Source organism: Mus musculus, chromosome 3 (genome assembly GCF_000001635.26).
Source record: "Mus musculus strain C57BL/6J chromosome 3, GRCm38.p6 C57BL/6J".
Taxonomy (NCBI): domain Eukaryota; kingdom Metazoa; phylum Chordata; class Mammalia; order Rodentia; family Muridae; genus Mus; species Mus musculus.
Genome location: NC_000069.6, coordinates 69485958 through 69512876, shown reverse-complemented (window position 1 = coordinate 69512876; position 26919 = coordinate 69485958). Strand labels below are relative to the sequence as shown.

The 26919-nt window shown below is 44.3% G+C and overlaps 1 protein-coding gene across 2 annotated transcripts in view; it reads right to left on the bottom strand.

Annotated features, from left to right (window-relative positions):
- Ppm1l (protein phosphatase 1 (formerly 2C)-like) overlaps positions 1-26919 on the bottom strand; it is a 243881-nt gene that overhangs the window by 47922 nt on the left and 169040 nt on the right. For both annotated transcript variants that reach the window (NM_178726.3, XM_006501470.3), the window contains exon 2: positions 14932-15106. In NM_178726.3, the coding sequence (NP_848841.2) occupies positions 14932-15106 (175 nt within the window). The remainder of the gene's footprint in view (positions 1-14931; positions 15107-26919) is intronic.

The following is a 26919-nucleotide window of genomic DNA, read 5'->3' as shown; positions in this document are numbered from 1 at the left end:
GAGCATCGGCTCCCAGGAAAGCTTTGAGAGTCAAAGCAGGTTATCCCATCCTAGCAAGTTCTCTGAGACCCCGAGAAAGTCACGTAACTTCACCGTGAATGAGTGCCCCGAGCAGAAAGGGAAGAGAAGAAAACATTCCATTTCTTTCTTGCCTTTGGTCTAGGAGCAATCCCACTCTTAGCAGAACCGTGTTTTCCCATTGCTTGCTGCCTCAGGATGCTCAGCAAAGCTGAGCGGATCAGTCAAGCAGCTGCAGAACTCAGAGAGGAAAAGGTGCTTTATTCAACATGGTGATTTATTGACCAGGATCGACAGACTGGAGGCCAAGGAAAGCCGAGGTTTAAAATCTGCTTGGAGAGGTGCAAATCTGCAGCTGTGCAGGGGTTCTCTCTCTCTCTCTCTCTCTCTCTCTCTCTCTCTGTCTCTCTCTCTGTCTCTCCCTCTCCCTCCCTCCCTCTCTCTCTCCTCTCCCTCTCTCTCTCCTCTCCCTCTCTCTCTGTCTCTCCCTCTCCCTCCCTCTCTCTCTCCTATCCCTCCCTCTCTCTCTCTCTTCTCCCTCCCTCTCTCTTTCTCTCTCTCTCTCTCTCTCTCTCTCTCTCTCTCTCTCTCACACACACACACACACACACACACACACACACACACGCTCTGCGCAAGGTCAAAACTGGTCTCATTTTAAGAACAAAGTGTATTTTCTGAAATCATTCAGTAGCTCCCTAACCTGAGTACTCCTGCTCCTCTGTGGACGTCCCCACTTCCTGTGGATGACATAGAAATGTCAGTAAGACAAATGCCAGGCTCTCGGCAGCATCTGTGCTTTAGAGCCTGCCCGTGTGTTTCCATCACCTCCCCACCCCCTCTCTCTGGCCCAGGTTGCTCACAGAACCATTTGAGGAAGACAGTGACTGAGATCCCACTCCTCAGGGTCGACACTGGAGGTCACATTGATTCTTCGCCATGCATGACCTCTGAGGATCTGACTTTTCCAGAGTAAAGACAGGAACATTCTACTGAGTTTGTTATCTTTTCCCTGGACATGACAGGTAAGGATCAGAGGGACCAGCCAGGGAGGACGCTGAGCAGACTAGATTCTGCTTTAAGAAGAGAAGCAGATAGGCTACTTACTGTAACAACTTTTAAAAAGTAGCTACAAATTCTTTGACACTCCTCCTTCAAAGAGATGCAGCCTCAGTTCCCTCTCCTCAAGTCTAGGCAGGACTGTGACCATTTCTAACAGTAACACTGGACAGAAGGCACTCCTAGGCCCTGTCTGAAACTGCCATGTGATTTTTACCAGTTAGGATTAGGACAGTGCTTCTCAAAACACCATTTCCTCACACACAGCATCTGTCATTTGGTGTCTCTGCTAACAGACCATGTGCAGGCAGCTCTGACCAAGAGACACTGTGAAGTCCAGTTTGTTTCACCCTTCTAGCCAAGGTGTTAATATGAACTGGTCTTCCTAGAAGAGGCCCAAGAAGGATAACCAAGACTTACAGAATCCACATGCAACATGAGAAAATGGCTACCCCTCTGGGGTCGTTTGTGACATGGTAGTGACTGGAACATTAAATCCCATAAATGGCAGAATGAAGACCCCTACAAGTTTGTATGTTTCCAAGGATGACCTGATTAGATCCTTATCAAGTTCAGCCTTTCCTTGAATTGTTTATTCAGCTCTTCTAAAAAAAAATCTGCTGATAATTTGATGGGTGTCATCCCTATGATCAGGTATATTCTAAGGGGTCATATAACCATCACATGACTGTACACAACTTGAGTGCTGTTTCCTACTGCAACCAAACCTGCCCATTCTTAAGTTGCCTAAGGGATGCCAGGATGGTGGTATGGAATTGGTCCTCTCCCATGCCACAGTGCCTCAGTCCTACAGCAGTAATGACTATGGCAGAGATGCACAGTCAGCCATAATGACTGTTCTCTCTGTATGAGCCGGCCTTGTCACATCAGCAGGGTTTTGTTTTTTTTTTTTTTTGAGTAATTTCATAGTCGGTGAAGATAACTGATCAGTTATTTTCAAGTAGGCCCCACCTCTTAAAGGTTCTACCATTTGAACACAGTCATACTGGAAAGCAAGCTTCCAGGATGGAAACCTTTGAAGGCCCGACTATATCTAAACTATCACATCCCCAGAGAGGCCTGTGAGCACCAGTCATACAAGCAGGCTGATGAGCCACACAGTGTCTGGCTCCATCTCACTCAGTGTCTTCAAAGACTTAGATGGCTTCGAGGATGGGACAACCTGCTTTACAGTGATGCTTTGAGGCAGACACAGGGGAGGGCAGCTCATGGTACAAAATAGGCATGCTCTGGTCTTATAGATGGAAGACTTTTCATTAAATATTGTTCCTTTAACCCTATCAGAAGGATTGAGTATGTCATAGGTTTTCTGATCTCTCTGAGAATCTGTACCATGCACATCAACATCCAAAAAAACCCAAAACCCAAAATAAAAACAAAAACAAAACATTAAAATGATATATCAATAACACCTGGAGAATTTGGAGTTCAGATTGACTGAGTTTTAAGAGCTGATTTTTTTAGAGTGAGGGAATAGTTGATAAAGGAACTTATGGGGGAAAACATTGACTAAAATCTTAGTGAGAATGTGTTAGGCATTTTGCAAGGCATAGCAATACAGATAAGTAGACAAATAATGACACTTCATCACCAAGTGATAATGATACTTTACAAACCTTCAAGGGAAACAAATTACCAGTGTTCCAATACACCAACCATTTGTGGGGAAACTTTACTGAAGACAGCTACTAATAAATACTTGCTGTCTCTATTTATTGGAGGGAGAAAGCACGAACTAAGGGGAACAAATTCTCAATACAGCACCAAGAATGGCTGTTTTAAGGCTGTGAGCACAGCCTTCAAAAGGCAGAAATGACTCCTACAATTTATGTGATTTCACCATGGTGATGGGACACCTCCCAACAGGCCAAGCCCCTCCATATCGAGTTTTTCCACATGCTTTAGTGAGCAGAAGTATTTGTGGTGATGTCCAAACTAGCCTTTTCTTTAAGACAAAAAAGGATGTCTTAAAATAGCATATCTTATTCTTGGCTGAAGATGTGGGAAGATGGAAGACTACAGCTGCTGGGGTCCCACTGCTCAGAAATGACTTAGTTGTTCTCAGTGCTGTCTAAGATCAGCAACCGATGCTCCTCCAAGGTGACTCCAATATGCCACACGGAACTGTGGCTCTAATGTAGGTTTTCAATCTTAGTGACCATGACATTTTGGTCAGATAAATTTTGCTGGGGGAAGGTGAGGGAGGAGCTAACCTGTACATTTTACAGTGTTTAGTGGCATCCTGAGATTCTGCCAGTCAGATACCACCAACTTCCCTCCCACTCCCACAGTACAGATGCCTCAGATACTATGAGATGTCCTATGGAAATTTCCCTTGCTAAAGCAGCCATTTTATAAAGGAAAGGCTGTTGTAGAGTAAATCTACTTTATTAGTCATGGTTAGAAAACAACTCCTAACTGAAACCCAGGCCAACAGAGTCTCTAGCCAGTGGGAGGCAGTAGGCTCCAGATGGCTCTCCAGTGGGCAGAGGCTTGATCACCAATGCACAGAATGCCCCGGGTACCCACCTACTTAGACATAGGAAAGGCCCCAAGTTCAGCACAGCTTCAAAGCAGCCATTGTGAACTAGTGATCAGCATAGTGAGCTAGTCAGGCATTTCCAGAGAGGATGCTCTGACCACAGCTGTCATATCTGACCTCGTTCCATTTTATGTAACTTTCATATTAAAAGAAAATCTCCCAAAACCTTGTCAAAAGGCAACTATTTTTAGCTAAGTGCATCTTCTTTGGTGGCTGTGTAAGACTGATTTCCCTCCAGGGGCAGGCTTATAAGGAAGCAGAGTCAACCAAAGAGGTTGGAAGTTACTAGCAAAGCATTCCAGAAAATAGAGAAAACATGCACACATCTAATTGTATTCTGAGGCTGACCTTGGAACTGTGTGCACTCTATCTGGGTCATACTCTTTCAGATGTGACTTTAAAAAATCTACTTATTTATTCTTCCACAGTCTCATACATAACAATTTGATTATATTTACCTCATTGTTCTTAGTCGCTTGTACTACCACTGAACTCCCTTCCCTAACAACTCAGCTCCAACTTTTATGGCTTGTCTATCTCTGTGTGTGTGTGTGTGTGTGTGTCTGTGTGTGTAAGTGTATGTGTACATTTGACATAAGCTAAGTTAGAACTGAGCTTGAAGCTTCCTCCCTGTTGGCTAATCTTTCATAGCTCTGGGGGAGAAAGGCCAACTAAAACCTTACCAGCTGTGGACATACAATGCCAACCTAACAGCCAGGTTGTGTCCAATGGCACAGAAGTTAGCGACTGCTATGGGATAGCCAACCACTTTTCAATTGGACTTGAGTGGACTGTCCCAGAGGGACATCATGCCTGGCACCATAAACTTGGATCAAAAGACTGTGGCTAGGGACCTGCAGTAGGGACAAAGTGGGGTTTGCTGAATGGCTATGTTGTCAAATCATTTTCTAATATTTATGTTCTTACCTTTAAGATTAGTGATGTCCTCAGCTTTGAATTGAGAAATTTCTTTTTGTAATAAGTGGTAGTAAATGCAGAGACCCATAATGGGAGATGAGATTAAATGATTATTCGGTGCTTAGCCCTACAGGAGACATCTGCACCATTCCCAAAAGCCGAAGGAATGTAAGGGAGGTGGGTAGAGGAAGATGAGAGGATGAAGAAGTGAGCCCCGACACTTAGGGGGAAAAGGGTCCACTGTCTTAAATCTTGACTAGACAACTGTTGCGATCACGAACTTGGCAGTTATGTGAACTTGCCTTCACAAGAGCTGGTGTGGGGAATCGCTCAGGAATGGGGAAGGGTTCACAAAGCCTCACCCCTCCCTGAGAAGTTACAGGCAGTTAAGTAAAGATTACTGGGGGAGAGAGGGAGAGTCATTCTAGTGATGCAGCCACGGACTAAGTTGTTTTGTCTAAACGCCCCCATGCATGCTCAGGTGTGAGTTGAAGGCACAAACCTGGTCTGCAAAGGCAAGGGGATGGGGTTCTACTCAGTGTGGGTCAAGATCCTCAAACGCTGGCCACTGAGCGCAAAGCTCAAGTCTCAACCCCGGCAAGCCATTTCCTTTTTCTCTTGCTTTTTTGTGCTAAATCTCAGGTTGCATTTCTTACCGTTGGGAAAGCAAATCCTGAAAGTAAAACCCACACGCATTCTCTCAAGAGGTGTCTTCCTCAAAACAACTGTTTAAACCTAGCAACGGACCGAGCAGTTTCTAGAAGGTAGGGAAGGCTCTGTGTAACCCCCAGCCGCCGCCGCCTCTTGCTGTCATCCCGCAGGTGGGAACTGTCCTTGCTCTCTCCTTAAAGAAAAAGCTTCTGCAGGGAACTGGTGACAAGCAGGTGACCATGAGGACAGGCAGCTGCACTGGGGTGAAAAGTACAGCACACACAGTCAGACTTTTTTTTTTCACCCCCTCCAAAACAGCAAAAGGAGCCCAGAAAAAAAGCAGAACACTTCATATTGGGATGTAATGTGAATAAGTCAATTAATTAATTAAAAAAAGAAAGAAGAGCCGGGCAGTGGTGGTGCACGCCTTTAATCCCAGCACTTGGGAGGCAGAGGCAGGCGGATTTCTGAGTTCGAGGCCAGCCTGGTCTACAAAGTGAGTTCCAGGACAGCCAGGACTACACAGAGAAACCCTGTCTCAAACCCCCCCCCCCAAAAAAACCCAAAAACCCCAAACCCCCCACCCCAAAAAAAAGAAAGCAGGAAAACTTCCACTAAGGCACCTGCAGGGTCAAATACTGAAAGTTGCACCCAGAGTTCATGGAGATACTCTCTGATCCATTTAAAACATCAAAATCTGCCTTTCCAGGGGCGGCCCACCTGGATTAACTCATATGCTTGGCTAACTTGGAATGCTACCCCCACTCACCAAGGCCAGAGAAATAGCTTTCCCTAATGGAACTCTACAGAGCCCTGATCAAAGCTACTATAACATTACCCTATCTAAAGAGGAAGCCCTAAAATCATTTAGAAACTTGACTAGGGATTATAGAGATGAACCAGCCTGCTTCCATTTTAGGCTTAAAAGTTATCTTATAGTAAAGAAAATCTAGGTTCATTCCTGTTTATGATTGTGCTATGCCCCACCTGTAGTCTTAACTACAATGGTTCTGTACTGCCTGTTTCAGGAAAGGACAATCTAATCTTTGTTTCAAAGGCTGTTATAAGCACCTTTGTTGCTATGACTACCTGTTGCTATGACTACCTTGTTGCCACCATCTTGCAATCCTGACTTTGTTTCAGGAGGTCAGTATGACTCACTTGTCATGCTTACGTTCTACTCCTGTAATCCCAGCTATTTTGCCCACCAAATCCCCGATTTGGAAATTCCCTACCCCTGAGCTATAAAAATCCTTGTCTTCCTCATATCCATTGCTGACCTCTTGAACCCCAACGCAATGGGAGGCATCGGCAGCCTGTGTGCATGAATAAAAATTGCTGGCTTATATTAATGGCTTGCCTTGATGAAGCATCAGCCATGATGATTTGGTCCATGGTCTCTCTCTTCCCATCTTTGGGATTAATAATAGCTCCCAAACATTTTGGGTGTTTCTGATTTATGGCCAAGGACATAGATTGAGGTCCCTAGCTCCAAATTGCCACCTCTTGTCTTCATCGTGGCTGCCCCTGGAGGAGCCCTCACTACCCTAGGAAGCAGGTTCAACAATCTATCTGGCTTTTAAAGGCTGAATTAGGTCATCATGTGGGAATCGGGATAATCGTTCACTGAGCACTTTATTGTATATATCTACATGTTATACACACACACACACAATCTAAGAAAACTGCAACTTAACAGTTTTCTATCTATCTAACTTATAGATGGTTGAAGTAGGAAATGAGTATAAGATGAATTCATTTGCATTCGGTACATGAAACTTTAAGACTCCACCTGCTGTCCTGGTCTGGCACACTTCTTATCCATGGTCTCACATTCTTTTTGTCTGACCTTTAATTAACTGTATAGCACCAGAACCATTTGGGCCTGCATTGGATTGGTCTAGAGCCCATTATCATTTGCTTTTTTTCCTTAGGAATTACTGAAACCCAAGGGACCTACCTGGCACAGGAGCATAGCCAAGCCACGAGCAAAGGGACATGAGTGACATGTGTGGCCCTTGACCAGTGTGGGGGTGGGAAAGTAGCTCAATGGCCCTGGGTGCGATCCATAAGCTTCCAAAGAATGTAGCCCTGCTTTGGCAGCCGCTGTCAAGGGAACCCAACTGCACAGGTGCTCCCCATTTCCTGCTTTGGTGGCAATGTCCCCACTCTTGTCCCCTAGATCACACTAAGACAACTCTAAGGTCTTTTGTTTAAGGCTTTTTCTGGGACCCCCAGGTGAAAACAGGCTCAGTGTTCCACATACAAGGGACCGTGTGACAGAATGTGTGTGGTGCTGAGAGAAAAGCTGCTCTATCAGGAACCAGCTTTAGCCTGTGTATTAAGCAGAGCTTGGTGATTTGTGAGGTTCCTCTTTTACCCTCGCTGACAAAGAGCTGAGGAGAAAGTAAACAAGTCGTTATGGTATAGTCCGCCATCCGCCATGCACGGCTCGCTGTGGTTAGCACATTTACTTCATTTTTTTATGGCTTTGATTTTGCTGTTTTACAATATTGCTATTGTTAACTATGGAAAATCATACTTCTAGGAAACACATCAGTTATAAGTAATAAAAAGGTAATCTGTGGCACTTTTCTTTTCTTTTTTTTAAATGAAATGAACTGAGCTCTGGCAAAGAAGAGGCCATTGTAAAAAATGATGCACACTGCCGCAAAGATTAGTAATCCATTTAGACAAAATTCTTCTACCTCTCCTGTCCTTCCCCACTGCTCAGACTGCTACATAGTCAATGTTTGTGTTGCATGAACAGTGGCTTCTAGCAATTTCTCTGTGTCGTTCGTTGGCCAGTTCCCCTCAGACTGATGACTACGGAATCCTAAGAGCACACTCAGGGGTTCCTCAAGGATGCGCACTATAAAAGCTCTCCATCCTACCAGAAACGGCCTAAGCTGCACAGCCCAGCACCAAGGACATTAATTAATGAAGTCAACACGATGGATTACTCTGGGCACTAGAAGGTGGCTGGAAAACAGTGCACCGCACAAGGCAATTTACCAAATGAAATCTCGAGCGTTAAGTAGATCCCAAGGACTGACCTCGACATCCTACAGATGACTTTAACAGCAATACAGTCCTGTGGTTACAGACCTTCTGAGCCTAAAAGTCAGCCAAGGGAGTACTCGTTTGCCTTCCATACAGCAAGAGGACAGTCCATACATGAGAAATCCTATCATTTAAAAAAAATTATCTTGTTTTTCTCTATAAAGAAAAGTGTTTGGGGCTGAAGAGATGGCTTAGTGGATTCATAGCACTGACCGCTCTACTAGAGGTCCTGGGTTCTATTCTCAGCAACCATACGGTGGCTTACAACCATCTGTAATAGGATCCAATGTCTTCTTCTGGTGTGTCTGAAGAGAGCCAGAGTGTACTCACATACATACAATAAATAAACAAATCTTAAAAAGAAAAAGGGCTCACTATTAACCTGGACTACCTTGAAGTTTATCCTAAGCATTGCAGCAAGACCATGAAATGTTGGTTACAGAAGCTCAGCGGCACAGAGAGGAGGAGAGGGCGAACAAGGCATCCCTGCCTAGCAGCCACTCAGACATAATCCCAGGGTGCAAGTGTTTTCCTTGGTGTGTATGTGTTTTCCTTAGTTCTAATCAAACACTGCTTCAGAGACAGGGAGCGGCTCTAATTCCCTGTGGCAAACAATGGCAACCTGATTAGAAAGAAAAACAGAGTTGTGGCTCGAGTGTCCCAATCACTGGAGGTGACAGTCACATCCTGACATTCTAAATTTCAGTGTTAACGTGTGGTTTCCGATAGACTCAGCAGAATCTGTTGAAATTTTAGATTTTTGTCTTGCCTTCCATGAAATCTGCACTCACATATTTTCAGAGTGGATTTGAAGCCTTCTATTTTTACAAGGTAATTGAGAAATATGAATTGATTTTCTTCTTTTAATAACTCCCTAATCAGACCACTTTTTCCTAACGAGATTCAATTGAAATTACATTTTTTCCCTACTTTGGGAATTTCATAAGCGAAGAGGCAATGCTGCTCACATATTAATACAGTCTAATCAAACTCATTAAAATTAGATGGAGAGCAGTGCTTAATGTGGGAGGTGGTGGCCCGGCCGGGGGCAAGAGTGTATGTGCGAGGAAATGGCTCCTAATCACAGAAGCGAAGAGGATGCAAGTAGGGCTCAAAGCCCACTATAAGATGCAGCCTACACCAGGGTTCAGGCTGACCAGTTCAAAAGACTTATGGGTTCTCATGATTTTCTGATTAATTTCGTCTTCCTCTGCCCATCTACTGGCCTCCAGAGTTCTACTCTCTTAGTTGTCTGTTTCTTCCAGCTGGTGTTCTGGGGCATCCTACTGCCACAATCATAGAAAATCGTACATGTGAGGGCACATGCACACTCACACACAAACTCACACACATGCACACTCACACACACACACACAGGCAAATACTCTATACCCTGAGTGCACACACATATACACTCACATACATACACACAAATACACACTCACACATGCATGCATGTACACATGCGTATGCATGCGCGCGCGCGCACACACACACACACACACACACACACACAGGCAAATACTCTATCTCCTGAATGAAGGGCCACATGGTCCTCTGAATGTTCCTAGTAGTACAGCTAGCCTGACTGAAAAATAGTACCCAAGTGTATCATAAATAGGAAAATAAATCAGATTTTAAATCACTGACAGACAATCAGAAGCTGGTAACACATGTACAGTCAGGTCTGAGCATCCCCTATGGGTCTCCGTTTTTCTTTTCCTTCCAGGTCCCCTAGTTCCTGTCAGCAAGTTGAGGAGAAGAAAGCTTTTAAACTCAGAGACAGATTGATGGAAGATAAAAGTAAGGAAGCCTTATGGTTTCCCCCTCCCTTAGGAGCTGTTTGAGAAACACATGGAGAAAGCCAGTCTGTCAGAGGGAAAAACTTCCCGTGAAGGGATGCTACTGCACTCTCTAAAATGCTCTGAGAGAAAACCTGGAAGGCCCTAAATAATTCCCACTCTCCTGAGTCTGGTTTTCTGGAAGTGCAGTCAGTTCCTTCCCGTGACAGTAAATGGCTTTCCGTTTTGGACAACTGATAATTCTGACACTAATGGCTCAATTAAACCAGGGAAGGAACTCTCAGGTATCATCCATTTCAAAGGGAGTAAAGTAGTCTCAACAGGGGGGGACCCTTCAGCGACTTTCTAAATTGCTAACAGCACATTTCTCCTCCCCCTTTAAAAGCTATTTCTCTAAAAATCACACCAGTGTTTGATGAGACTTCTCTGTAATTTCACTTCAGGTCAGCTCTCAGCTCCATCCAGAATCGCTGAAACATTGTGGCTGCTTTGTCCTCACCTCCCAGGCGGAAGCTGAGTGACTGCCTGGAAATGGATCTGCAGGTCCCGGGTGTACCAGAGGGCTCAGGTTAACACAATTCACAGCCTGCTCAACTCTTGCCTTGCCTGGCCTGCACCACGTGACTCCCTTAGCTCCGCAGCTGATCCTTGGGCTCACTGCGAGGCTGCCTTGCTAGTGATCTACTAAGAATAGAAATAATGGTCCTTGCTGGTCTGAGAACAGAGCCCAGAAATGCAGATCTAAGCAGCAGTCTGGGAAACTGTCTCAAGGTAACCTGGGACAAGATGGCATCCTGCAGGCATGAAGGATAAGAAGTCATCTCTGTTCCTGTTTCCAGACTCTGGCCCCAAGGCTTAGGGCCACAGGCTCAGTAACTCTCAAGTAGAAATGGGTCTGCTCTCCCCACCATCCCTCCCACTCAAAGCCATACTAATGTATCTTTTTAGCAAAGAGCCATAGGTTATTTATTCATGCACAAGCACACAGGACAATTAAAAACAGAATGTAAGGTCACATACAGGGACATAGAGAATAAATCATAGTAAATAAACATAAATCACAATAAAGCAATCAACATAAATACATAAAGCATAGAAATAAACAATATGCAGAAAGGTTCTCTGCCCTGACTGTTGTGGTAAGGAGCAGCAGCAGACCGACTGCTTTCTCAGATTGTCGGAAATGCTGTTTCAATTGTTTTCACAGATAATGTCATTGCTTCCTTGGAAATCTCTCTACGCTAACTTGGATGTGTGCTCTGACTTAAATAAACACAGCATTAGATTAAATATAAACCACACCTCACTTCCTAGTCTGCATTTTGCTTAGCATTGACAAATGCTAATGAAAGAGTCTAAACCACCTTAGTGAGCGCCCACCAATGACGGAGCTCAGGACATTTTCTTTCAAAAGCTTAGAGGCTTGCAGTATTTGATTTGCTGTTTTGAGACAGTCTCTAGTAGTCCAGGCTGGCCTTCCGATCCTCCCGCCTTCACCTGTCCACACCCCCAATCGGTACTACTTGCAGCCAGGGTCACTTCCTGTCCATCACCAATCATCTGCATTTTCATGGGCAAACACTGAGGAGACACCATGAGGAAATGTCACCTTTTACTCAGTTATTCAGCACAAATGACAGCGGCAGGGAGAGGCAAGAGGGCAAACAGAAAGCTCGAGTCACATGCAGCCTCAGAACATACCGCTACCCAAACTCTGCAGTCTGAGGAGACCAGAGAAATCATGTCGGACTTAGACGGTGTCCATGAGACTATATTCATGCCGTCCATCTATAGGCAAGTGGCCTTTATGAAGGTGTAGTTACTTGAAGCCATATATCTGCTTGGCAGCAGAGTTAGGAACAGAATCTGTATCTTTTGTTTCGAAGGCCACGTTTTTATCAAATAACAACCCTAAACCAGTCCTACAGTCACGTGTTGTTTTCTTATCTTCATCTGTATCCTGTGGTGACCTGGATATGAAGTTGTCTTTAGTGTAGAAAGCTTGGTCCTCAGCTGATGTATCTGATGATTATAACTGGGCCATAGTGGCTCTGACCCAATCAATGCAATGATCCAACAATGGATTCATGGCTTTGTCTGAAGGCCAGGGAAAATGAGAGGCCACACCTTGGGGCTATGCCTTGTCTAAGGACCCATCTTGTCTCCCTTTGCTTCCTGGGCACCATGAAGAGAGCAACGTCACTCTGCTATGTGCTTTTGCTGTCGTGATATGGCAGACCTGCAGCCACGCCTAAAGACAACCGCAGCAGAAACCTCAGCAAGAGTGAGGCTAAAGCTTGCCTATTGGGAAACAGCTGCCCTCCTGTGACGGCCATGGGAGTCTGAATAACTGTTCCCACAGTGATGCCACTTGTAAGGTGACCAGGCCAGGAGGGCAGGGCCTTCTTGAGTGGGGCTAGAATCCTTATAATAGGGGCTGCAGAAAGATTTGCCCATCCCTTCTGGCATAGGCAGCTACAGGCAACTATTTTACAGTGAAACAGTTCCTGCCCTGATACCTTCAGCTTGGACCTGCCGTTGTCCAATACGATAAGAGATGACTTTAGGGCTACATCACTGAAGACAGGTAGGTTCCAGGTGAGGCTGGACAGCTGCTGCTGTGTTTGTCATGTCTCTAAGTTCTGTGGCATGGTATGGACGCATTTCTTTTTATCCCGTTTATGAAACAAGGTATCTTATAGCTCAGGCTAAGTGTCAAATTCCCTATGTTGCCGGAGATAACCTTGAGCTGACTGACCCTCGTCTCCACTTGTAGAGTATGGATTTGCACACGGAGTTCTTGCTTATTGCCTTTTTTTTTTTTTTTGCTGAATTTCAAGCTGCTGGATATTTAGATTAAGTAAACAGGTTTTAATTTTGCTGTATTTAAATGAGAGGAAAAGCAGTTTTTTTGTCTTTGATTTTTTTTTTAAGGGAGGAGCAGGGGAGAGGGAAAGGTTCTGAGCCAACGCTGTAGACAATGATGAAGGATTTCCCCCTATTAATTATATTCTAGACGTTTAGAAGCCATAGATGGTGATAAGTGCCACTAAGTCACTTGGGCTTGCTCTGCAGTGGATGAGCAATGACCTCTCCAGAGACCAGGGTATCCCTAACCAATAACCCACCCCTTCCTAACTACGGGATAGTGGAATTTAAGATGTGAGAAAGCGGAAGCTCAGACAGCTTGGGGAGAAAGGTGAGACACAGAGGCCAGTGGGGCACTGAGGGTCTCGGTGTGGGGCACTGAGGGTCTCGGTGTGGGGTGCTGAGGGTCTCGGTGTGGGATGCTGATGAGGCTCTCGGTGTGGGGTGCTGATCTCACAGTTTTGGATGCCTTTAGCGTCCATTCAGGATGGTTCATATTACAATGTAATAGTTTACTACTGTGCAGCAACATTTTTTCCTATTTTTCCTGTCTTACTTTGCTCTAGAGGAGGAGGTAGTGACCTTCTGGTTTTACAATGCAGTATCATTTATTCATCCATGTGTGTCCATCCAGTCTCCACCAGACCTGCCACCCTGTTCAGACAGACAGCAATGACCAAAGCCAAGCCGATTTCATGCTGTGACTGACATAGATGTTGCTCAGTTTCTCAAGGTTTCCAAAGAGCCTGAAAATTTTTCTGTCTCCCAAGCCCTACCTGCCCGCCCACCATAAAAAGGACCTAAGAACTCCTCACATTGTCTGTAGAGATGGAAAGATCCAAATATATCCTTAAGCATTTGCGGCATTCATTATGTTTTCTAAGGACCTCAGTACCAAATATCACATACTTTATTATTAGAACAACCCAATGGAATATTAGCTCAATTATATGAAATGAAAAGCAGAGTGTCCACCCAAATAGAGGCTGGGAACCTGGACCCTAGAACCCTCAAGCCTGTCTTTATTTCTACTGCTTGCTGATTAATTCTGCACGGGAGGATTTGTCTCTAAAGTTCAAGGCCAAGCATATGAACATGTCTGAACATGCTACAGGCTGGTTTGTTGAACAAGGCTCTGAGCTTTATGTGGTGCTGGGGACTAAACCCACAGCGGGCTGGGCAAGCCATGGTGTGCAAGCCAGTAAGCAGCATCCATCCACGCCTCAGCCTAGACAGCCGTCAGTGATGGACTGTTACTTGGGAATGTAAGATGAAATACAGTCTTTCCTTCTCAAGCAGTTTCTGGTCAGTATTTTATCACACCGATAGAAAACAAACCAGGACACCAGACACCTGAGCCACATGCCAGCCTTAAATTTCATCTTACTAAAGGTTTCAATGAGTCTAAATAATACTGCACTCAGTTTCAATAAAATTGGCTACAGCTCATGGGCTATACAACAGATAATAATGGCATAAGAAGGAAGTCTGAGTATGGCTTCCCTGAGAAGTGTGGTTTGGACCAGATGAAGAGTACAAAGTCAACCAAATGTCTGAGGTGGTGTTAGAGAACAGATGCCATTGGAGTTGTTGAGGAAAAGAAAGCCCAGATCCAGCTAAAGTCTCAAGGAGCTGGGCAAGAACCACTTGAGAAAATACAATCTCTGATATTAGAAAAAAAATTACCCAAATCAGATATAGCTGTGAGATGACTAGAGGTAAAGATCTTCATCTAGTATTCAAAATCGAAGTGCCTTTTGAAGGTTAGATCAATAGCAGCGCAGCTGATCAACAGCCAGAAACACTCCATTTACAGTGAGCAAAAGCTTAAAGGGATTTGATTCACTCACCAACCACTGATAGAGCGTAGAGTCCTGTTTGTCCTTAATCAGCTACTTCAGAAAAGCCCAGATTTAGCCCAGGTCTGGGAGTTCTGCGGGGGGTGGGGGGGGGTGGGAGGGGTAGGGCCGGAGTGTATCAGTAACGTACCTGCTTCATCATAGGAGACTGTCAACTTTTCCAGCATTTCCCGGTCAATTGACAAGATCTGCTGCTCGAGGATGGTCTGGTAGGTCAGAACACTGTTTTCTTTGTCCTTCTCATAATCCTGAAGGTGCTGCTTAAGAGCCTCTGGGAGTCGAGATTTTACATATTCCGCTGCAGTCTGTACATAAACAGAGAACCCCCTTAGTACTCATCGTAGGCTTCTCATTTACCCCAGAGGCTATAGAGTTCTCAGAGTACTGTGGATCCAACCTCCAGGCACACCTGTCTTTGTCATTGTGACTTTTAGATTCCAATGCATGCAGGAAGATGAATCTTCAAACTGTCAGAACCCCAGAAGCCTTCCATCTAGTTTAAAGGCATGGAAGATGACAGTTATGTGTACTCAGAGTTAGTACCCAGGCTTTCAATTCCAATGAGTTCAGAGAGGCTGAATCATGATAATTTGTCTGGCACACATCTGCAAAAGACATTCCCGTCCTCTGAAGCCCACACCTCCACTGTACATTGCTGGTCTCCACCCACAGAAGACACTTCCATCCTGTGTGGTCCATGCCTCACAACTGAGCTTTGCTAGTCTCCACCCACCAATGTCCAAAAGAAGTCCTGTGAAGTGGGTGGAAAGAAGCTTATGCTAACTCCGATATTGGAGCTCTGGCACACATAGAAAGAGGGACGGTGGAGCAGTTGCTCTCTAGGTCCTAGGTTCAATTCCCACAAGAAAGAAATAAGAAAGAAAGAAAGAAAGAAAGAGAGAGAGAGAGAGAGAGAGAGAGAGAGAGAGAAAGAGAGAGAGAGAGAGGAATGAACGGACTTTGTATTATTGGTTCTATTATCATTATTATCATTATCATTATTATCATTATTATATCAATTTGTTCCTTTTGTCTGTTTGCTTGGAGTTTGCTTCTACATCCTGCGTATGACATATTTCCAACTAGTTACATCTGAAATTACATGCAGAGAATCTCAGCCAGTTAGGCACACTCCACCTGGGGACTGGAGGGCTGACATATTTTGATGAAGGCCTTCCTGAAGATTCTGATGGGTTCCTCTGGTAGAATGTGTGGCTGAATACTCTTCTCCCTCCCAGGTGAGACTCAGTATGACAGTTAAACCATACGACATGGGGGACATTAAATGGCACAGTGATATGTGTCAATCAGAGGAATTCTATCACTCCTAAACTCTGGAGAGTGTCAGGTCTGATATCTTGCATTTCACTCCTGTTTCCTCCACATACTGTCTAAAGGTAACAATCTAATAAATGAGGGTGGACATATACTGTTCAAACGTGGGATATGCTTGGCGGTTCACATCTGGCTGCAACAGTGAGCTCAAGGCCAGTTTGGGGTACATAAAACTGAATCAAAAACAAAAAAGATTTAAAAAAATATGCCAAAAATTATATCTGTAGCCACTAAAGAATTTCAAGGACACTGCTAATGAGATCAACTTGGTTTGGGGCCAGAACAAAGAAAAGTCCCATCTACATAGACTCATATAACTATTAATTGTGAGTTTTTTAAGGTATGGGCTACAAATAAATGAAAGTCCCTCATGTTCATGGATTAGAAGATTATTACCCAACGTGCAATCCCTACACAATGTGATCCATAGATTCAATACAACCCCAACCCGACATGATCCATAGATTCAATGCAAGCCCTACCCACAGTGATCTATAGATTCAATACAATCTCTACCATCAGTGATCCATAGGTTCAATGCAAGCCCTACCCAAAGTACCAAAGACATTTTTCACCGCAATAGAAAAAGATCCTAAAATTCATATGAAACACAATATCAAATATATAACATTAAGAAGTAGATTTTCAGCTCACTCATGTACAGAAAATAAATAAATAAACCTTAAAAAAAAAAGAAGAAGAAGTAGATTTCCTAGAACCAGAGCATACACTTACCAGAGGCTGGGTAGTCAGGGTGCGGCTGTTTTTAAAGATTATTTTCCTACTAGTTTGGAAGGATGCATATCAATAGATCTAATCAAGAATGGTGACCACAGTAATAATGGTGCACTGTATTCTGAAAACTGCAGAGCACGGATGCCGTGTGTGATGATGTCATCACTAAAAGGATAACCATGGGAGGTGATCTTGGTTCATTTCTTTTGAGACAGGGTCGTCCCAGGCATTACTGGCTGGCCTGGACATTACTTGCTGTGTAGACAAGGCTATCCTTAAATTCACGAGATCTCTGCCTTGTAAGCTCTGGGATCAAAGGTGTGTGCCACCATACGCAGTGGCTGATGCAGCTTCATTTAGTTAAATTTAACCATCCCATAGTGCATATACTTCCTGTTAACTGAAAACAGAAACAAAATATGTGTACTTTAAAATAAGACGGCACATGTGTGTGTGTGCGCGTGCGTGTGCACGTGCGCCTGTGTGGTGTGTGTGTGTGTATGGTGTGTGTGTATGTGTGTGTGTGTGTATGCTGTGAATCAGAAGAAGGCCAGGGTGTTTCTTCACAGAATAAGAGAATAGCAGGTGCTATATGGGCAAGGAAGAAATCACAGAGTGCTGAAGTTACAAGCAAAGCTGTGAACTACCAGACACAGCCCATCCCACCCATGTAAAGCACACACACGTGCACACACATACTGAGGATGAGGACACAGAAAGGATACATCCCAACTATAAAAGATGCTTCTTGCTGTCTGCATTCAGGAGGGTTTGCATTTTCATCACTATTGTCATTTAAAATGCACTTCCTTGTAGCCTTCATAGCTTCCTTCTCAAATGTCTTAACTTAAATGTCACAACTTAACCTTGGATGAGGACAACTGGCTTTCCAGAAGGTACACTGGGGAATGGCGTGCAAGCTATGATTTGGGCCCACAGAGTGGCTAACGATAGCATCTAACACCAACTTCCAGATTTACAAGTTGAATTCCTGAAATTGGATGCTGATGTTACAGCTTCAAAATATCACCAACTAGAGCTCACTTTCTCTGGCAGCCAGCAAGTGCAGAACAAATAAAATTGTTCCATAAAATGTAAATGGACTCAGCAGCACATTAGCATAACACATTGAATTCTAGAGTTTAATAACAAGCTTCTCCTGACATTAGACAGCAACGTGCTGACACTGCAGAATAACTATATTTAAACACACTACCCTGCGAGTCAGGGCAGCATCTGTCTTTAACAATGTGCTTGTTGGAATATTTATGAGACACAGGGAAGGGCTCTATAATTTATCACATTTTAAAATATTGATCTATTCTTTGTTACTGAAAACACACTACATTATTTCTTCCCAGTTGTGCCTCCGGATGGTGTTTAAAGTGAAATTTACTTTCCTAATTACAATCATACTGCAGGTCTCAAGAATTTCTGTGTCTATGGTATCAGGGCTACACTTTGGCAATTTCAATTCTGTAACTTCGCACACAGAGCTCTTGCTGAAGAATCACAGGGGAAACAGAAGGAGACAACTCTTGGCAAATATTAGATTCTGTTATGATATTTCAAGAACCCCCTTTACACAGAGTGACACTTTAAATGGATCCAAATGGCAGCTAACCCTTATGTTCAAGCAGGAGCTTATGTTCAAAGCATATTTTTAAATGAGACTGGAATGATCTCAGAAATAAGAGAAAATTCAAAGACTAATTTAAATTAAAAAATTTTACTGGCAAAATTAAAATTTGGAATTACTTTTTTTTAAATTTTCATTTTAGATTTATTTTATGTGGATAGGTACTCTGCCTGCTCGTATGTATGTGCACCATGCATACTTAGTGCCCAAGGAGGTCACAAGAAAGCAGTTGATGCCCGGGAACTGGACCTATGGATGACTGTGAGTCACCACGTGAGTGCTGAGAACTGAGCCTATGAGATCAGTGAGTACCCTTAACCCTGAGCCATCTCTCTGGCCCCACTTACCTGTCTTTAATCAATGACAGACGTTCTTGGAGGTCTAGACCCTAACTTGCCCACTCTTACAACTTTAACCAATAAATAAGACAATAAAATAGCTCCTCTCATTCATATAGTACTTTCCCAAGCGACCCCTGCCTCGGTCATTCTTCCTTCATAAAAACACCAAGGGCAAGTAGATAGCCATGGGTTTGGTGAGGCTCTGCCTGTCATTCCAGATGCTCCTCACAGTTAGTGCTGTCCAATGTAATTTCCATGGGTTCTACTCAGAGTACCCTCCAGCTTTCCAACTTTTGTCTTGATGCAGGGAGCTTAGCCACTTAGCATGGTGGGACTCAGTATTGGCTCTTACACACTGCCAGGCCCTCACAGCATCTGCTTCAGAATTTGTACAACAGAAGCTTAACACCTTGACAGTATGCATGCACTGGGGACTCTGAGATAGCTTTGGGGAAGAACTCTTGGATGGTGATGATCCACTGCCTCCAGATTTCCTGCTCACAGTTCTAGATACAGATTAGGAAGGGGTCTGCTTTTCTCCTGGGAACCACAATACGCCTAGTCTTCAGTTGTCACTATTGCCTTTGTTTGGAAGAGTAACAGTTCACATCCAGTCCCACACCATCCAAGCAGCAGATGAAACGTTTCACAAATCTGTTTACAATACTTTCCTCCACGCCTTCCTCTCCATCACCATTTGCTCTCTACTGTCTCGTTTCCCTTTTCGGCCCTTAGCTTGGATCTGCTAGGGACCCTTTTTGGAGTCAGAAGGTGCCCCCCCAGGACTGACTGTCCCAGCTATGGCTGTCTCTGGAGGGCTTCCTAGGCCTTCAGGTTTGGGCTTGAGTAGGTTGTCAGGCAGTCTGGGCGGTAGTGCAGGAAGTGGAAGGAAAGTCAGATTCCCTCCGACAGGACCTGAGCAGACAGTGGCTTCTAGAAGAACCGGAGTGAAGGGAACTGACTCCTCAGGGCAACCCAGGAAAGGCCTGCTTCCTCCCTGTACCACCCAAGACAAGAGGAGGATAGGCAGGTATACCAGGAACCCAGTGAGTGGAAAAACAGTGACAGGAAGGGTGCAGAATGACGAAGGACATAAACCCCGGAGAGCGCCAATCCCATTCACTGGGCTAAAACCCACACACTATTACAGTGGTATCTTCTTTAAGAAATAATTGACACAGATTAAAAATGTGGAGGTGTAAAGTGTGTTTTATTATGGAAGGAACTCATCTTTAAAAGGAGACCTGCCAGTCAGGCAGCTCTAATTCCTTAGCTGTCAGAGGAGGAAGACACGATTGTACTTGATAGTGCTGGAGAAACATCAAACTCTTCCATAGAGGAACCTGCAAGGCTGGTGTGTGTGCAAACTGCACATAAAGTATTGGAAGAAAGAGCAAACACTTATAAAGCGACATAAAAAGTCAGGGAACCTGAGATAAAGCAACATGCCTATTTAGTACGTGAGTCGTGGTAGGTGCTGAGTCTCTAGGGAGAGCTATTAAGATGGGGAAGGAAATGTGGGAAGAATACTCAGAAACTAGTGTGCTGAGATTTGCCAAGCCAAACTGGGAGGTAAGAAGCACTTACTGGAGGATGAGAAAAGGGATCTAGAAGACAGCGAGTATGAGTTCAGAGAGGCCAGTAGGAATGGAGGTCACTGCACACGCACTAAACCAGAAGGATGGGAGGGCAGCCTTCCACACTGGCAGCTGAAGGGTAAACCAGACCACACTTATGGACAGACACTGCACAAAGGCAACGAAAAGCTGAAAGCTATTCACACCTGGTAGTTGTTTTTTCTAGGAATAAAAAAAAAAAGTAACATTCAAAGATGACTGTGTAGCCTTGTGTGAGAACGTGTTTATTAAAGTTCAATTGTTGATCACATGTGTGAAAGCAGAAAAGAGAATACTAGAGGTGGAAGTGCGTGAGCTAGAGGAGGAGGGCTGGGGAGAAGGAAGAGGAGGAAAAACAATTCTTGTTTGGAAAATGCCATGATGAGACCAATGCTTTGCTCAGTAACTTAAAAAAATTAGTTACTTTTAAATTACTTAAACATAAGAGAAGTTAAATAAGATAAGCATACATTTACCTTGAAAAGATACTTTTTATGCATGCAAGTATGTGCACACACATTGCGTCACATCTGCCATCCCCAGCATGGCTTGGCCATGGAAACCTGAGTAGGGGCAGCAAGGATGGACACACGTACACAGAAAAGCTAGAGTTGTGTGGAATGTGCCCATTTTGATGGAGCCATACCTATTACAACAACCAGGAACCTCAAACTGTTTATTATGTCCAGCCACCAAGGAGGAGAAATTAGCTAGTCTCAGTAGCTGTGGATGAGCAGTCTCAGGCTCAAACACCCAGGAGGTAGCTGCATTGGCTAATTTTTACACACAGTAGTAAATCCCTCCTCCTCAGACCAGGACCAGGGGAAGGGCTTTCCTTTCCTAGAGGAGGAAGGCTTTGCCAGTGTCACGTGCCTTGGAGGCCTTGCTCCTTGACATGGGTGGCTCATGCCAAGGAACGCCGTGACCCAGAACTGCATTTGTTCAGGACTTCACTCCCTCCCTATGCATGGCTGCTTGTCTGTGAGATCATAACATGGGTGTAGCCAGGAGGGCACCAGATGCCCTGGAACACAGATTAGAGGTGGCTGAGAGCTGCTGTGTGGGTGCTGGAAACCACCTGTCTCCTCTCTATCCAGATGCAGTCCTTTGTTCCTTGGGGCAAATGTCCCTCCCCTCTCCCTTGTCCCTTTCTTCTCCCCTTCCTCTACCTCCTAGGTTTGTCCCTTATCCCTGCCCTCTGTCCCTCTGGGGACATAAATCTCCTTTGTACTGAGAGCCCGGTCTTGGGTGTCTTGTGCCCACTGCTGGTCCCTTCAGATATAACACAGTCATTAAAATGTTAGGAAAGAATAACCTATATGAGAAAATGTTCACAGTAAGTGGAAATTGAAAAACAGTTTATTTATTCCATGTGTGAGGGGAAATGGGTTGAGCTACGGTAACGTGTTTTCATCAGTTATCTTATTAGTAAAAGTTCGGATGACTTAAAAACATAGTTACTTTTCTGCAATTTTCAGATCATATAAGACTGTTTCTCTGTACCGGCAATATCCTGAATATTTTAAATGTTATTATTTCACCTACACAAGAACTTTAATGGGTTTTAAAGATAGGGAAACAGGCTTACAGAGGACAAATTAATTTAAACCTGGTTGAGTAGGGGGCTGCTAAAACTAAACTTTACACACACACACATATGCACACACACGCATATACACATACACACACATATACACACACATACACACAAACATTCTCACACACACATACACACATGCACATACACACACACACATACACACACACAGGCACACACATATACTCACACACATATACACAGACACACATGCACAGGCACACATTCTCACACACACACACACACACACACACACACACACACACTCACGCACGCACGCACGCTCTCACTCACACCATTTTAAAAACAGAAAGCAGTGTCTACATGGTGATCATGTTACAAGGTAAAGTGGCTCCTCACTGAGACCCAGTCAGTGAGAACACTTGAGCAAAGCATGGTGGTAGCTGGGAAAGAGAAACACTGAAAGTGAATTTTAATTTCCCAGAACCGGATGCAGCAGGGAATTAGACGTGGCTGTGCTGATGGGTGTGCTGAAAGAGCAGAGCCAATTGAAGCTACACACTACACTATTAAAAGTCTTCAACCTCTCCACCTATCTCCCATCTTAGCGAACACCAACAACCACAACTCCGAGCTCCCATCCCCAAATCTCCCATGCCAAAAGCTACTGAAGGGCTTTGACTAATGTTAGAGCTCTTCAGGAAAATAAATGGCAGAGAAGTGATCGTAGCTGCAGCTTCAAGGATGGCAAAGCTGCCTTCAAGAAACTGTAAGTGGTGTGGAACAAAATGGCAAGGACTAGAATTTCGATAGTGTCCCCATTAGCAAGATATTCTCCAGTGAGACCTGACTTCAAACCACTTGGTGTTTTCTTCCCTTGGAATTTACAAAGATCAAGTGGGCACCTATTCTTATCCTTTGTGGACTTAAACAAAACCAAACAGGCTTCAGATATTTTTAACTGAGCTATGAAACCACATGCCATCTGTCAGGTCCACAGGAAACTCCATTTCCCCAGAATCCAAAAAGCAGTGCAGATATCTAGAAACGGGCTCAGCCCCAGCCATAGGAAGATTTCTGAAAGTCAGATAGAAGCCAGCATTCCTTGGGAACTTTCTTATCACTGGTGAAGGGACACATGGCTACCTGCAGTGCCTATTGGCGTGTCAAGGATCACACTGGCCTCCAGGTTCCTTCCCTCAGCACCCCAAGTTCTTGCTGTGCATTTCTATATATGTGTGTGTGTATGTGTGTGTATTTGTGTATATGAGTATGTATGTATTCCGCCCTCCTAGCCCCTCTCACCTCCTCCTCTACCCTAAACTCACACCAGAGCCACTGGCTTCCTTTCCTTGGCTATAACCAGGCTAGTTTCAGTATGTTTTTTCTCTTGCTTCCTTTTCTTTCTTTCTCCCTTCCTCTTCCCCTTCCTCCCCACTTCTCCAGATGCTTCTGCGCTCTCTCTCTCTCTCTCTCTCTCTCTCTCTCTCTCTCTCTCTCTCTCTCTCTCTCTCTCTCTCTCCTTCCCTTCCTCAAATCTACAACAAAATCTTTCCTTTTAGCCATACCATAGAGTGATCATGTCAGTCTATACACCTATCACTATAATTTTAAAAGAATGTGACAATGGACAGCAGTCCTTCCCATTTATCTTTGGGCTCCATATCTAAGCTCAAATACTGCAGCGGCTTCTGTTATATGCTGTGAATGGACATAGGATCTAAGGCTGGATGAAAAGCATTAGCATACCAAGACTGTTCTAGCTACCCTTAGCTGTTATGTGGACACAGTCATCTGGGAGACTGTCAGCTGTGGAATGAGACAGTGCTGTTGGTATGTATGTAAGGGATTGCCTTGACTGTGGGTGGCTCTATTCCCTAGGCAGGTCATCCTGGGAGGCAGATCAAAGCTACTGAAGGGGCTCAAGAGAAGCTCTGCAGTTAAGAACACTGGCTGCTCTTCCAGAGGACTTACTTGGGTTGGGTTTGAGTCTAAGCATCTACATGGCAGCTCATACTGTCTCTATTCCAACCCCAGGGGATCCCATGACCCCATCTGGCTTCTGTGGGCACTGTACACATGTGGTGCCCAGACAGACAGGCACACAAAACATTCCTCTACATAAAAAATAAGATCTCATAAAAAGCTAGTTAAGTGCTAGCCTATGAGAGAGTCAGCAAGCAGCTTTTCCCCGAGGCTGCTTCGAGCTCCTGCTTTAGTCCCTGTCCTGGCTTCCCTTGATGATGGACCATAAACCTTAAGATGAAATGAACCCTTTCTTCCACTGATGCGCCACTGCTCAGAGCGGTCGTCTCACTCACAGAAGGGAAACTTGAGCAGAGTCTTAAGCGAAAGAGCTGATCTTGCACCAGGTGACAGTAAGTTTACCACTGTTCTCACATGCAAATGTTAACCCTCACTCTCAAGGCCCTCAGCTCAGTGAGACTCTCAGCGACCCGAGTTTGACATAAGAAAAAAGATAGGAAGATCAGAAGAGAAATCGATTCTGAAAATACTGAGCTGAGAGGGGTTGGCTTTGGGAAAATGGCAACTTAGGGAGGGTGGTTAGGTAGGCACAGGATAAAGCAGAGAGTGACATGGAAATAAATCCTTCAGATTCTATGCCGAAACAAAGAGGGAAAGAGGGAAGGGTGCTACATCTGGCCCCGTTCCAGGGACAGGCAGACCTGACTAGGGCAGCAGGGAATGAAGAAAGGAAACACACAGACACAGAAAAGCTGAGGTTGCCTGGGCTGCATCCCAGAAGTTTTGCATATTATTGTATACAGTTGAACAGGGAGGAGGGTGGTTGAACCCATGACCACAAAGGAGGAGCTGGTGCCTACAGCTAATCATGGAGGTGGTTTATGGTCTACAGCTAGCTCACGGAGGCAAGGGTAGCTAATTTTGGGGGAGTCGTTTCTCTAGGGGAGAAATCTTTAGGCCATGAATATGGGGAGGGGCTGGGGTGAGGAGAAAGCTATGATAAGCATTTGCAGCACACACTACCAACGTGTGTACTCAGGACCAGGAGGGGAGGCTTGGCAGTCCCCCTCTGAGCCATCCCTTTGGAGAGGCGCTGCCATTTATTTCCCTTTGGGACTGATGCATGGCTGGCTCATGCCAATAACACACATCTACTTCTCACACTTGGTGCTTCCACGCTCCCTGCAAATGAGCAATATTTCATTGCAGGCAAGGTTTCCCTGCCCTTGAATGGAAGTGCACGAGTGTGTGTGTGTGTGTGTGTGTGTGTCGATCTGGCAGCAGCCAGCACATAGCCCGCACATTAATTCTCTGAGGTCCCCATTGGAATCCATCTTTCTTATGGTAACATATCATTAACTTCTGACAGGTGTTCTTTGGCTCCAGGCACTTTAGAAGAAAGTCAGAGTGAATGCCCTTGCCCACCAGGACAAGGACGCAGGAGAGCAAGAGTGATTTCTCTTCTCTGCCTGCCAACACTGTCACTTCTTGCCATTTTTAGTCTTTGCTACTTCTAACCTAAAGAGGTTATTTAAGGAAAGAACCCTTGAGAGACCATCTTGTACTCCTAACCTCGTAATTCTGCCTCAAAAAAACAAACTAGGAACCTTCAAGAGATGGCACCAGGTGTTCACCAGAAGCACAACCATGAAGTCTCACTTCTATGGCAATTTTAGATCGCTATGGAGAGCCATGGCTGCCAACGGTTGTGTCAATGGTTATGGCGAAGGGGGAACCCAGCATGTGGAGGACAGAAAATTACAGAACATACTTAATGCTGAAGCTCAAGTTTTAATCTAAGCAGTAACGTGATGACCAACCACTAAGCTACACATCACTAGAGACAATCCTTCTGGGATGCCTCAGGAAACGAACTTTTACTAAGTTTATCATTCTGCTAACTCACATTTACTATGAGGTCAAGTTCATGTGGTAGCATGAAGCATGCCAGGGCATGTAAATATACCTCTAATCTCACACAACGGAGTATGTCTTTCTAGCTAAGGATGGCTGGCCTTATCCACAAAACCCATACCAGCCCACTTTCCAGACTTCTGGTCTCTAATTATTCTAAGATATAATCAGCCAATGTATCAAACACTGTCTAGCCGTGAGTTAGCTCCTCTTATTATTTTGATCAAAACCTACATTTAAGCCTCCGGGCTTATTTTTTTAGAACCTGTTTACAGATTAAGAAGCTGAGGTTATTTCCCTACTTCCAAGGGTATGAAGAACGAATTCTTTGCTCCTCAATTACCACACACACTCCAGAGAAAGATCAGGAATTCAACAGTAAATATCACACTACTTTGATGGTCCTTCCCTGAATTTTGTTTTCAGAGCACACATACACTTTTAGATGTTAAGCGATGGTGGCAGCATAAAAACAGCCAGCCGACCAGCCCAACGCTCACCAATCTAATGAGCACTGAAACAGCACTCAGCCAAAGTTGTTGGGCTAATGTTTTGCGATGAGCAAGTTCCTATCTCGTCTGCAGTCATAAAGAAGAAATTGTTTCACATTTTACACACTTGAGAGGCATAGGAAAAAGATCCAATGATATTGATTTATGGAGAAATATTTTTTTATTATTTCAAAAATTATATGGTTTATTCCTTATTAAATTCCCTCCCATTTCTGAATCTTGGGCTATGGAGCCTGGGGAAATATTAACTTCCATAAGTATTACTCAAATGTATTCTAGAAAGTTCCACAAATAATTCTTACTGAAAATGCCCTTGAGGACTGAGAAAGCCAATGGGACTGTTACAAATGAATTACAAAAACCTCGTGAGTTATTAATCAAAATGATAGCATTCCAAGGCTATGACACTAGAGCTGCCCCTGGAGGTCTTAGTCAGAACATACATAAAATATTCTTGGCTTGAGACAGCTATTTATACAGGA